Source organism: Tiliqua scincoides, chromosome 5, assembly GCF_035046505.1.
Source record: "Tiliqua scincoides isolate rTilSci1 chromosome 5, rTilSci1.hap2, whole genome shotgun sequence".
NCBI lineage: Eukaryota > Metazoa > Chordata > Lepidosauria > Squamata > Scincidae > Tiliqua > Tiliqua scincoides.
The window spans coordinates 74760975-74775549 of NC_089825.1; the positions used below are offsets into that span (position 1 = coordinate 74760975).

Here is a 14575-nt window from a genome sequence, read left to right on the forward strand (position 1 = left end):
TAATAAATGACTTTCCCCCAAACTGCCATGGCACATCTTCTCTTTCATCTTCTCCTCCAAATAGTGTCCTGCCTGCCATCCCACTCTGACATACATCCTAATAACTAATAACTAGTGGAAGAAAAACAAAGATAAGAAAAGCCTTTGTCCATACAAAATCAGTTTATAACCACCTCTCAACTCTGTCCTTCTATACTTTTAAGTGCAGTTGCATTCAGAAATAAAGCAAAATGCACTGTTCCTTTTGGGTAACTTCCAAAATGTGAAAAATAACAAATTTAAGCTGCAGGCATGCAAACCAAAGGTTGTTCCCTTACCTTAGCTCTGTGCTCAACATTAGCTTTTCTATCAAGGAGAAGGCTAACCACTTCAGTTCTTCCTTGGAAACAGGCCAGGGTCAAGGCAGTATTCCTATTGGTCTCTATCTGTGCATTAATGTCAGAACCCATGTCCAAGAGCAGCTTAACAGCAGCAGTATGACCATTCATGGCTGCTAACATTAACGGAGAGATGCCCAGCTTGCTACCAGTCCTGGAAATAAAAGAATATGTTTTACGTTTGAGATGTATAACATGGCAGCTTTTTCCATATTTACCCATTTCCACAGCCATATGAAAAGTAGTCACACATATATATTTGAACCTATGGGCATAACCATTCCACCAGCAGACTTATCAGCTTTAACTGTAGGAACCATACATGTATAGGTGGTGTTATACATGAATGCCACATTGGGGTTGTGGAACTCACTTTTAGTTAGTTAACATCCAGATGACTCTAATAGGAATTACTGGAATGAGCCAGAATTGAAGAGATGGATATAATGATGGTAATAAATTTGCTGAATTATGTCTGTGGAAGGCATTTATTTGTATATTTAAAAATATAGATGTTTATGTGCAAGTTATTTACACTTGTTCATGTTCTCTATTTTTTACATTTATATTGTATGTTTGAGAATGGGAATGTATGTACCCCATTCCACCGGGTAGATGGGACTTGTCAGCTTGGGAAGGCAGCTCATCTGAGAGAAGGAAAACTCTGATCCCAAACCTCCACTGCCTTGTGGCTACATCCAGTTATGGAAAAGGCTTCAGGAGTCAACCTCGAGGCAAAATCCAGAACCACCATTCAGAGCGTGACACCATAGTCTTCCAAGACTGAAGGATGCCAACAATACATTGTATGTTCCTTTACCTTTTTGATGTTTATATTAATGATCAAAATTATATATTTTAAATATTTTTATTTATTTTTTAAATATTCAGATAGCAAGTTTTAAAAGGATAAATAAAATCATATATAGCAAATGTAAATAGCAGCTACCCTCTATATCTCTCCTAGGGGATTCATGCTCGGTTTAGCACTTACAAATTACTTTCCCAAAGCTGGTGTGTCAGAGAGGTAGTGGACACTATTCTGCCCAAAGATAATCTTTTACACTTGCACTTACAAATTACTTTCCCAAAGCTGGTGTGTCAGAGAGGTAGTGGACACTATTCTGCCCAAAGATAATCTTTTGAATGCAAATAATAGACATTGGTGTTGGCAAATCAATTTGGTTCTGTTCATGTAGCACTTGATGACTCTGCACAAATCAAGTACGTCACTCCCTTCCCCAGGGAGTTGTGGGATGGACAAAGGAACAAGATCCTGAACTTTTGGAAAGGCCAAATTCCAGTTGGAGATATGGATGGATCAGGCTGCAGGACAAGCTTGCCCTGATGAAAAACACAGAGAAGTTCTTCTATGTAAAAAGCTTCTCTGTACTGGCAGTCAGTACAAAAATCATCTTTAAAGTAAGGATTTTTAAGACACAGGCAACCAGCGATTTGAAGGGAGCCAAATGTGGAACCACAAGACCATGTTTAAATTCTATGTGGGCATTCTGCAAACTAGTGAAGAAATGATGAGGGAAGTTACTCTGACAAGTCTACAAATGTGTGGATGCAAAGTAAAGAAATTGCAGAAGAAGTAGTGTCTCCCAGGATGCTGGCTAGGACAAATACTCACCTCAGTAGTATGTTCAGCTTGAAGAAGAAAGCTAGGACCTCTGGGATCCAAGCTGAGAGCAGGTTCTTGCAAGATGTCTGATACAAACTCACAAGGGCCCTCCAGGTGGTGCCATATTATTGGTCAAAGGATGTCTAGACACAAGAAGGGTGTCTATTACCTCTGTGGAATAGCCATAGGCTCCCAGTACGTCCCTACTCAGTTTCCAAACATTAGGCACAACATCCCTGGGTTGTGATGGACTACTGGGTCTGTTAGGAGGAGATCAGAGTCTCATGGAAGAGTTCAGTGAGTGGACACTAATAGATTTACTAGATCCAAAAAACATGGATGTCTTGGCCACCCGGGGGCAACAACTGTCACTTCTGTTTATTGCTTGTGAAGTTTTCCCATTACCCCGGGGATAAGAGTGAGAAGAGAAATGCAAACAGGAGAACTTATGGCTGAGCTAACCTCAGTATCTTGACTATTTCTGCACTGTTCTCTGAAACTTAAAGTTGAACTTTGAGGTTTGTTTCAGTGGAGGGAGTGAAAAGATTCCTAACTGCAGGCATCACTTAAAAGATCTGAGAGCTCAGTGACTGATTGGTCCAGAGTTAGGCTACTGAGTCCGTTCACTTAGTTCGTTTCCTTTAAGGTATTCAAAGTGCACAGATTTCAGGTGATTCTCTGTCTAGGAGAACATGAGAGGTTCCAGCAGAAATTACTTGGAAAGAGTACTTCCTTGCTGACTGATACAGACTTTCATGACAATATTGCCTGCATTGATCAGGCAATTGATTGACAAGATGGTATCTGAATTGCTAAAACCAAAGGCAAGTCAGCCAGATTGCTCATAGCTAATAGCTTTTGACCTCTGCTGTGGACCATATTCCCTGAAATACTTCCCCACGATAGTGGACTCTCCAACATATGAACTGGCATTGGTGATCCCCATGCAGTGACGTTCCTTTACAGTCTTCCTCTAATTCAGCAGCTTGGGTATGCTCTACCATCAGAATGACTTCCTCACAAATGCTTGCACCAGAAACTCTGGGTTCAGTTGGTCAGTCACTCGAGACTGAAAAAATCAAGAGGATCTGAAGAGAGGCCTGGAACAGAATCTCATTTGAGGGATAGATAATGCATAAGATCATCTTGCACTGTTGAACAAGATTTACTATTAAAAACTTATTCTGGGTGATTGGTGAGGAAAAAGGAAGATTCAGTCTATGGAGCTGTATGCTCAAGCGGAATCCCTGAGATGAAACAAAGGAGTTATGAACGGAACTTGTCTTATGCGTTTTTTTAGTGTTAGACTTTATACAAATAAATGGTTTTAATTTTAATCCTAGTTTATTTTAATGAACTAAGGGTACTAATAATGGTTTTTAATGATCAGAAATTATAATTATGATAAATTATGATAAATTATGACATTAACTGAATTATTATATTTATATAAAGGTTTGTTACTGATATACTGTATTCATATTGCTGCTGCTTTATTTCTTGTGATTGCGATGAACACAGAACGTAGCTCTGGAACTCTCTTCAAAACCACTGGTCAGGTGTTGAATTTTCAGGCAGCTGAAAGTTTCTTGAAGCAACCCACCAGTCAGGCTCACGTTGCATGAAAGAAGATAGTCATATGGAGCTGAGCTTCTTGATGGGTGCAAAAGAAGAGGATCTAGATTTCTGAGGCTGACACCACCTGACCTTGAAATCTCTCAGGGTGTTTCTAGATGAAGGAAAATTTTGAAGGATGAAAGGAATGTTGCTGCTTAGAGGACTTCTTTTACTCATCCTCAGTAGTGGTGAGAAGAGTCTGGTTATTGCCCTTCGTTTCTCCAGAACTCCCTGAGGGGATCTCCAAATAGCTTGTCGCCGTTTCCCTCCCCAAAACAAACACTTTCAAGACTGTTACTGGACTTAGCATAAGCTTCCCCTAGTTGCAGAGTCAGAGGTTCTTTTTTGACACCACACTGAGGCTACGGACTTGGCTTCAAGGGGTAGAGCATTTAGAGACATCCACTAGAAAGGACAAAGCAATATTGTCCCTGACTTTTGTCCAGGACATCCTTATCAGGAACCTCACTGACTTAAGGAGGCTGTGGACAATGGGTCTGAAAGCTATGGCAGACAGAAAATTCCTATACAGGAAAACTCACAATCTGTAACCGTGTTCATCAACCAGAAGTTTGCCAGCTTTCAAGAGAAAAACACTAGATGGAAGGGCTGCAACCAGAGTGTGCATTTTAAGCATTGCTAGCATGACATCCTCAAGTCGGTAGTGTGTGGCATGTTGCAGAAGTGATGGATACATTGTGTCCTAGAGTTTCTGGCATTGTGGAGTAGCCTGATGAAGCACTTCAGTAACTGAATGGAGGGATGCACTGTCAGGAAGACATTTGGATGGTTTTGGTGCATGCTCTTGATCCTTTCTCACTTGTTGGTTTGTTCTGGAGCTTGACCAAAAACTTTGAAAACAGTCACAGGGAAGTCTGCCCTGGCTTCTTCTATACCTTTATTCTCTCCAGAAAACTCTTCTTCATCCCAATCAGAACAGGTGGAGGAATTCCCAAGAGGTAGGAAATAAAGGCATATAAGGATAGCCCTATCCTATCTTCTCGGGCAACACTGTGTACAGCACCACCAAAATGGCTACTGCTGTATCCAGTGAGGTCAGATACCCTGCTGGAGGTCTCCTCAGGGGAAAGGAACTTTTGTTCCCTTCCCCTGAGGAAAGCCCTGGCCTCTGAAATGGAGCTATTTGAGTCTCCACATGCTATTTTGCTGGTGCAGACTGGAGAAGCCGTGTCAGGCTCTGTGTTCCAATGTGGAGCATAGGCCTCCACCAGTTCCACTCCCCTCCCGAAATTGTCCCTCTTCCCAGTTCTGCCCTCCTTGGAAAGCTGCACTGCCACGTGGCAGTGCTACTTAAAGTTGTCAGTTCCTATGCGGCATCTTCCCAGTGCTGAGGCCCCATGCCAAGTAGTGCTGCCCAATGCTGGCACTCCCTTCTCGCTGGGTGCTGAAAATGTGCTTTACAGCACAACTGCAAAACCAAGAGGCAGCACTACAAGTGTGTTGCTGGCAGAACGGCCCATAGGATTGGGCCCTTAGTTCCCTTGGAAATGGCATGAGATGCCAGCCTGAAGAGTCTTCTTGACGTCTTCTTTGGAGTCTATGGTGCCCAAAAATAAGCACCTCCACTTTCCAAGGGACAAGTGAAACCCAGAGTCCTGGTATACGGTTAGCAACTTGAGTCCCTCCATCTAGTAGCCCCTGAGAGCAATTTATCTGGCCCCTATTATAACTGGGCTGTCTCAAATCTTGAAAATATGAACACGATTTACACATTTTCTCTTCTGTCAGTTGTAACTAATGAGTTTCTATGTGAGAACAAAGTGCGTATTTCTGGTCGTCTGCTTAATGATGTCACTTTCTGCTAAATATGTTACTTTTGACGCTCAGCAGGTACCATGAATGCTCACTTCGGCCCTTTGTATGAAATAAGTTTGACATCCCTGTCCTAGTGGATGACTGGAGCCTTGTGATGTCAACAACCCTGGAACACAATCTAGAGTGGCTACTGAAGCAGCTAGCATACCAGAATCTACTACACCACCTATCTGTGTGGTATGTACATGGCAATTTCTATTCCAGTTTCTGTCTTTGGATTGGTGACAGCAGCTAACCTCTGTATCTTGAGGGGAAGGAGTCGTAATCCATTGTCTGCCCCATTCATGGATTTCCCTGAGAAGGCAATGACTGTACTCACCTCTATGGATGATCCTCTGGGAAGTTTCGGTTTTAGGGAACCCATGCATGAATTACTTAAGATAACAGTGATGGATGAGCTGCTTTCCCAGGCATGTGTCAAACAAAAGGTCATGATCAAAATGATTTAAACCTGCAGTTAATCACCCATGATGGGGTAGATGGGCAGAGAAGAAAAGTGGTGTTGAAAAAGAAAGAGCTGCTGCCCTAGTGCTGGGAAAGGGGGATAATGGTGCTGGAAGCATTAAGAAGTTGCCTGCAGGACAATAGTCTCTTAAAAAAACTTATGCTGTTCTTGCTCATTAGGTAAGGCAAGGGTGGGCCAAGAAGCAAGAAGTAAAATCCCATAAGGAAAAGGGGTGAGCAAAAGGTAAGACTGGGTGGGAGGAAGCATCCCAGATGCACAGTCACTTGAGTGTCAATTTGAAATATTTTTTTAGACAGATCAGACAGAGCTGGAAAGAATTTCATTGTAGGCTAAAGAATAAAAATCCTCCAATCAAAATGGGAAAATTACTTGCTTACATAATAACTTGTAAAACATTTTTTGAGTGTGCAAAATGCTTCACAAAAATTTTCTTGATGCAATCCTTGCAACAATCATGTAAAATGAGCATTATTATTCCCATCTTGCTAAGGGAAGCTGAGAACAAGTGGCTTGTGTAAGGCCACCTTGGGAATTCATGGCAGAGGTGAAATTCGAATTGGGTAAGTCCTGATTCACTGCTCAACCATTACATTACACCAACTCTCAGAAATGGCAGATCTTATGATATAACTATACATCATCATCTCTTACAGTGAGCAAGCAAATTTTTCTAGAGTCTCAGGGCACAACTATGAAGCATAAGTGTAAAAAGGGAACTTGCCTTGAATTGATCTCTGCACCAGCATTCAACAGTATTTTGATGATGTTCACATAACCACCAGAAGCAGCTAAGCTTAGAGGTGTGTAATCAGAAACATTTCGGTGTTCTTTGTTTGCTCCTCGAGCTAGCAGAAGCTCCACCACCTGAATTATTTTTTAAAAATGTTATTTTAAAAAACGACTACAATTCAAGTTCTCAGCAGAAAACCTGCAATCAGAGCCCCCCCCCCCCCCACTATAAGTTAACAGTGCAGAACAGGATGGCAATTACCACCTCAGTAGTTGCTCCTATATTGCTCCAGGTAACAGAAAGCTGTTCACATGGGTAGGGCAGAATACTTGGTTACAATAGTAAGGCTAATCCCACTAGGGGCTGTGGGGCGCTAACCATAGGAGAAGATGATGTATGCATTACTTGAGGTGGCTGAAGAGCAACCCCAAGAAATGGGTTAATACGGTTTAAGTATCTCTGATAGCAATAATTTTTTTTAAGGACTAGACTATCATATCAGGAGCAGAAGAATCATAAAACTATTTTCAGGTGTCCAAACAGAATTTTGATAGCTTATTTCTCTATAATGCGGCCTTCCACTAACAACACACAAAAACTGCAAATTGTGACATGGTAAGGTGGAGGTTTATTCAAAATAAACTGCTCCTCCAGGGGAGCAGTTGTTCAAAATCAAATGTTTCATTAAGTTAGTTTTAGCACCTTAGCATGTGCCTAAGTAGCTCTCTGGATCATGGCCTTAGGCTGTATTCAGCAAGTCACTTGTTCTGAACTTGCTCTGAGACAATATCAGACTAACTAACTTGGCGAGCCACCTATACACTTTTATTCAGATACATAGCAGAAGAATTGATGCAGAACACATACTGCCCTAAGAGTACTTTTTGGTTTTGATGCAGTAAACATGAAAAAACCACACAGGACAAAAATCTGTTTTCTAAATCTTTGTAAAGAGCCATGCACATAGATGGAGCTGTATAAATAAATGACAAACAGTACAGTGTGTAATAAAATATATCAGCAAACCTAGCATATTTATGAGATTTTTAGGTAAATGCATAGCGTAATATTCCATGCGATCTGTTCTCTTTTTTTAATTGCGATACTGGGTACTAAATGCATAAGTGTTATCAATCACATCCCACTTGTCCTTTAAGGAGTTCAGAGTGGTACATGTAGGGTTCTTTCTACTTTATTCTCATAACAGCTGAGCTGGGTGACTGATTGACCATCTAGAAAGCTTCATGGCTGAACAGAGATCCAAAACCACACTTCCTCCATGCAAACATGGTATTATGCCAGAGCTCTGGCTTTCCACACACATTGTGTTTGTGTAGCTCTGTAATAGCTTTAATTTGAGATCAGGACAGTAAAGACATTTCCTGATAGAAATGGCTACCATTTAAGCTGAATGACTTCAGACAGCTGACCCACCGACAGATCTTTGAGCTCAGAGGGGAGAGAAAGTGGCCTGATGACAAAGCCTTAAAAGTATCTCCCGAATAGAATGTTGCACTTCATTTTTGTGTGGAAAAATCTCCACACAGCATTATGAGAAACAAAATATTTCCTTTGCTGAATGCAATATCAGTGTAAGCATAAGGAGACATTAACTGCTAACAGCCTTTTCAAATGTTATTCAAAAATTATTTTAAGGTGAAAAGCTAAAACATGTTGCTACAAAAAGCGATATGCAAAGATAACCAAATCCTTTACTAAATATTGAACATAATCCAGAGCACTTTGTAAGGTAGGGTTAAGGACTTCTCAATGCATGGCAGGTCCTTCTTCCATCGCCACATCATAAACCAATTATAAAGTCACAAGGCATGTGGGGGGCAGGGAATCCTCTTTGAAATAAGCATCACTGGACACATGAAGTTAGTCATACAATTCTCTGGAATGCAGATACCGTCTTATGCAGCTTCACCTTTTTTCTGCATTTCAAAATATTCAGTAAAATCAAATTAAACAGATAAGTTCCAATACAAGTCTGATAGTTAAGACGCATCCAGTTATAATACAACCACAATTAGGAAAAATTAGCAATGGCTTAATGTTACAAATCCAGTATTACTTTAGCACTATGTATATAGACAGGAATTCTTTTAACATCCCAGTCCTAGATATTTGAGAACAAGCACAACTGAATTCTATGCGGCATATTTTCCAGGTTTCATTAGATATGCTATGTGATCCTACCATCCATAGTATACTTGGACGGAGAGGTCCCTTGAATCAGCCAAACAAGCTTCCAGGTTTACATTTAGGGAGAACAGCTATCGAACGATCTTTACAGACCAGGGTTCACAATTAATGTTCAACAAATAAGTAATGTGTACTTGACCTCCTGCCTTCCTCCAGAACAAGCTAAAGATAATGGTGTATCCTTGGTTCTCTCTGATTGAGCTTCAATATCTGCACCATTGTCCAACAAGATCTCAACAACACCAACATGGCCAGCTGTAGCAGCCAAAATAAGGGGAGTAAAGCCTAGAAAACAAGAACAGACACATGTTTATATGACTCTTTTGCTTAATTCTATTTTTTAAACAGATACTAATTTTAACAAGAAGGGGATGTAGCCTGCACTGCCCTGTGGCATTGGAGAGCAGTAACAGTGGGGTCATGGGAATTGGTCCAACCAATGGCATCTATTGACAATATCATCACCAGACTCTGTTGATTGAAAAGATGCTAACAGCCTCAAGCCTGAAGACAATTAGCTTCTAAAAGGCCAAGCAACAACCCTTCAGAGAAGCTTATGTTGAAGGGAGGAGAAAGGGAAAGAGGGAATGAGAATAAAAAAGGAGAAAGAGAGAACAAAGAAAAAGAGCAGCAGAAAGAGAGAAAGCAAGAGAGATGGGGACAGAAGAGTAAAGGGAGGACAGGGAGCCAGAGGAGAAAGAAAGCAAAAGGACCAAAGCCAAAAAGAGTATAGTGAAGGATTGGAAAGAGAGGTTTGAGGAGGGGTCAGCTGAGACTGGGTGGTGGTGGTGGGAAAGGTTAGAAAAGAAGAAGTGTGGACCTAGATGGAGGCTAGGCAAAAGGAGAAGACAGAGGTGCAAAGCACAAAGAAGGGAAGGAGCCACCATCCCCAGCAACCAGAATGGGACCAGGGGTGAATGCAAGGAGCTTAGGCAGACAGACAACACTCCAGAACATTAGGCTTAGGGCTACATGATGAGCCAAACCCTTCCTTGGGAGTGGGAAAATCCCACTTGCACCAGTCCAAGAGAACCACGAGGTGGACTGGGCCTTAAGTAATCTCTGCGGGACCCTCTGGGAACTGATAGAAGAGCCTCAATCTAAGGCAGAAGACTGGGTCATCCAGTAACGTAACTTCTGGGTCAACTCAGAGAGACTGTACCACTGGATGGCCAAAAGGCCCATTTTCCATTCTATCAATTCCTTCCCCCTTTCCACTTTTCCAAATTAAAAAAGGAAAATGACAAAGACTGCTCATCCCTGACTCTCACTCTTGATGCCCCATGTCCTTTATTAACCCTTAGGACATTGAGTTATCCCTTGGGAATGGAGAACACCACAACGGTGACAGGGGAAAATCTAATACAGGCCACTGGAAATTACATGAACTTCACACTTACACTGAAAATGTATGTATATGTCTGTCCCAAAAGTTAAAGGAATACAGCAAATGTTCATGCAACATATTTGCACAGATTTTCATTGTGGCAGATATTTGCAGGTATTAGTCATCATTCCTGAATCTACTTCTATGTGAATATGTCATCTAACTCACAGAAAAAATGCTGGTGTACTAGTACCTGTACCAGTTGCCACCCACCTTTTTTGTCCCTGTGTTCAATATTAGCTCCTCGTTCTAAGAGTGTCTGAACCAGTTCTTCATGACCACCAGCACAAGCCAAAGTCAAAGCTGTATCATGATTACTTTCAGTCTAGGAAACAAATGCCATTTCAAGACATGAATGCTTTTCTTTATATTTAAGATTGTATGTTGCTTGCATTGGAAATATACCTCATGTAACAGTTACAACGAATACTACTAAACTTGACAAGATATTGCCACACTGACAAAACACAAAATTTCTCATTGAAATCAGCAAGAATCAAAGGCAAAAAAGTCTGAGCTTTCATTGCTCTTTGTCATCACAGTTAAAACCTTTAAAACTTGATTTTCAGAGTTACCACCCAAACTCTAATTCTACTGTTCTTAAATTTGCACCCAGCATTAGATGTCTCAGGGCCCAATCCTATCCAACTTTCCAGCTCAGGTGTAGCCACAATGCAGCTCGTAGTAAGGGAACACAGGTTCCCATACTCTGAGGAGGCCCAAGTGACTGCCACTACACCACAGGATAGAGTGCACACCCCACAAGTACAACTGCACCAGCACTGATAGGATTGGTCCCTCAATCTTTCAAAGCACGCCACTATGCATATACATAAAGAATCCCCTTTTCAAGTCTTATTTGAATACAAATATAAGTTTCCATTATTTGTTATGCTGGTCCCCAAATACATTCAAAGAAAATGGGATTACCTGTGCATCAATATCTATGGCAGGGTAGATTGGTAACATGGCTGAAGGAGAAATAATAGGGCTTGGAGCTGGTGTTTGAGGTTGGGAGACAGATGTTGCAATGCTGTGGGTAGGAGTGTTTGACACTGCAGATGCTCTTCCACTGACTGCTGTTGAACAGAATAATTATACTTATTGAAAGCAGTAATAGCTATCCTCCTGAAAGTTCCTGAACATTTTCATAAAGTTGCAATAAGAAGTCATTTTATACATTCAGTAAGTTTTTATACTTGCATTATTTGGATTTAATTCACAGCCACACTTCTATCATATCCCCTCCCAAATAACTGTTTTAATAATAAATATGTAAGGCACTTTCCATCCTTCTTGGAACAAAAATGTAGCTGACAAGAGCAAACTGCATAGGGCAGATGACACAGCATTTCACTCTGATGAGAAAGTTCAAAATTTACAGCACAATCCTGTGAACTCAGAACAAAGTCCCACTGTGTTCAGTGGGACTTACTCCCAGGAAAATGTTCATATGATTGTATCAATGCAATTGTTAAATGAAATTTGCTACTAAGTCTGATAAGAGTTACTGGAAAATGGAAGCTTTGGCAGAAGTTAGACTCACAACTATTTGAAAGCTAGAACAAGTTTCAAATCTACAAAAACACCGTGAGTTAGGCTTTGGGGTTCTAAAAACTTTTCAGGCTTTCATAGCTATTACATATTAAAGATAACCATTAACATTGTAGTCATGCTTGGACTACAGCATTGTCAACAAGGAGAAATTATTTAGTTCAAAATATTTCACCCTGGTCAGAAGACAATGAATAATTCAGTTTCATTAAATACTTAAAGGAGTACGGAGAAATTTCTTATCAATCCATGCCGCGCACACGCGCGCACGCACACACACACACAACGGGAGAGAATCAAGATCTGGGAATTTGACTTGGAACAAGAGATAGCAAATTCAAAGTCAGAGTTCTTTATTATCTTAGAAAATACTTAAATACACCAAAATAAATTTCAAAAAATATGAACTCTGAATAAATTTTCTTTGATTAGAAAAGAAGAACTCTTCAAACTTTTATAAGCTGAACAACAACAAAAATCTAATCAGCATGTGATTGTGAGTTCCAGAAGGATCTCTCCAGACTGGCAGAATGGGCAACAAAATGGCACATGCGCTTCAATGTCAGTAAGTGTAAGGTCATGCACATTGGGGCAAAAAATCAAAACTTTAGATATAGGCTGATGGGTTCTGAGCTGTCTGTGACAGATCAGGAGAGAGATCTTGGAGTGGTGGTGGACAGGTCAATGAAAGTGTCGACCCAATGTGTGGCAGCAGTGAAGAAGGCCAATTCTATGCTTGGGATCATTAGGAAAGGTATTGAGAACAAAACGGCTAATATTATAATGCCGTTGTACAAATCAATGGTAAGGCCACACCTGGAGTATTGTGTCCAGTTCTGGTCGCTGCATCTCAAAAAAGACATAGTGGAAATGGAAAAGGTGCAAAAGAGAGCGACTAAGATGATTACTGGGCTGGGGCACCTTCCTTACGAGGAAAGGCTACAGAGTTTGGGCCTCTTCAGCCTAGAAAAGAGACGCCTGAGGGGGGACATGATTGAGACATACAAAATTATGCAGGGGATGGACAGAGTGGATAGGGAGATGCTCTTTACAATCTCATATAACACCAGAACCAGGGGACATCCACTAAAATTGAGTGTTGGGAGAGTTAGAACAGACAAAAGAAAATATTTCTTTACTCAGCATGTGGTTGGTCTGTGGAACTCCTTGCCACAGGATGTGGTGACGGCATCTGGCCTGGACGCCTTTAAAAGGGGATTGGACAAGTTTCTAGAGGAAAAATCCATTATGGGGTACAAGCCATGATGTGTATGCGCAACCTCCTGATTTTAGAAATGGGCTATGTCAGAAGGCCAGATGCAGGGGAGGGCACCAGGATGAGGTCTCTTGTTATCTGGTGTGCTCCCTGGGGCATTTGGTGGGCCGCTGTGAGATAGATGGGGCTGTGGCCTGATCCAGTGGGGCTGTTCTTATGGCTTACATTCTATAATGTAATTTAATGTTCATTACATCAGTGACAGGGGGCATACAGTAATTATAAGGCTGCCAATTCTTCAAATCCTGATTTTAAATTATTGGTTTCAAGAAATATATTGTCTATATATCAGAGAATGAAAATTAGCAATGCTATATACATAGCAGTATATGTTTCTGAAGGACCACTAACAACCTCTTCCTGTAAACTCAATTCCATTCCTGTACTACTGAAGTTACAGATTTCCACTCAAGCAATGAACCAATTCTGTCCTCAAAAGATTTTTATGGTTAGTTGCATTGCAGGACTCTCTGGGGAGGATTTACTCACTGGCCTAGAGGAAGGTCCTGCAAATATGTTAACAAACAGGTTGACTAGGGCTGCTGAAATGAAGTGGAGAACCAGTAGCAGATGCAAAGAAGGAAGAGCTTGACTTTACTGAAAACCACCAACTATGGCAGATATTGTCCTTAAAAAGCTGAAGGTGGCAGCACTGAAAAACTAAAAAATCTGCCAGCGCTGCCCGCTGAGCATGCAGGATGCAGCAGCAGCCATTTTTGGCACCGCTGCAGAACTGGGCTGTTTGGCCTCTTATGCATGGCGCTCTCTCTCTGTGCAGCAGGGGCACTACTGCTGCCAAGGAACTCTGGGAGTGTGTACTAGAGCCTGATCGGGCTATGGTCTTTTCAGTTTACTGCTTACTTTTCAGTTTATACCACTAGTGACCAAAATTGCTAAAATCACAGCTTGTAGGAATGCCATCATGTTGCATAACAATCAACGTGTAATTTCATGCAGAATGCAATGAAACAAACATTGAAATATCTCCGTTCTATCAAAAGGTATAGCCAAAAAACCAGCAGGGGCGGGATGACGGTACATCACCACACTCACCACCAGGGGCGTTGCCTTGTTCACTGGATGGGAGGAGGTCCATCACGGGGGTGACACACGGGCCTCCCACACCGGGTGACACAAAGCCTAGTGACACCACTGCATATCTGATAATACACGAACTGATGACCAAAAACTAGCAGTTGGGGCTTTCACAGCCACCTAGCTCCCTTCCTTCCTGCCTTGCCAGCCTCACAGAGCATTCCAACACAGATCTGCCTTTCTCTGCCATTATTTTATTCTTTTTTAAGTACCCCTAAAGGTCCTAGCAAGTACCCCAGGTTAGGAACCACTGTATTAGACAAATATGTGAATTTAGTAGAATAAGCGTATTATTTCACAAGTATTACAGCACCTTCAAGTTTCTGTAAATCAATAATTTTCAAAATCTAAAAAATTAAGTGAAATTCATTTGTGGCAACTCTAAGGGCAGCATTCACCAGG

At 41.3% G+C, this 14575-nt stretch overlaps 1 protein-coding gene across 5 annotated transcripts in view; it reads right to left on the bottom strand.

Moving 5' to 3' along the window:
- Nucleotides 1–14575, bottom strand: part of ANKRD17 (ankyrin repeat domain 17) — a 155067-nt gene that overhangs the window by 35850 nt on the left and 104642 nt on the right. For 4 of the 5 annotated variants that reach the window (XM_066627455.1, XM_066627453.1, XM_066627456.1 and 1 more), the window contains exons 16-20: nucleotides 11179–11327; nucleotides 10462–10573; nucleotides 9001–9146; nucleotides 6645–6787; nucleotides 318–531 (exon numbers count right to left, since the gene is read on the bottom strand). In XM_066627455.1, coding sequence (XP_066483552.1) covers nucleotides 318–531; nucleotides 6645–6787; nucleotides 9001–9146; nucleotides 10462–10573; nucleotides 11179–11327 — 764 coding nt within the window. The remainder of the gene's footprint in view (nucleotides 1–317; nucleotides 532–6644; nucleotides 6788–9000; nucleotides 9147–10461; nucleotides 10574–11178; nucleotides 11328–14575) is intronic. The other variant, XM_066627454.1, reaches the window with a different exon arrangement.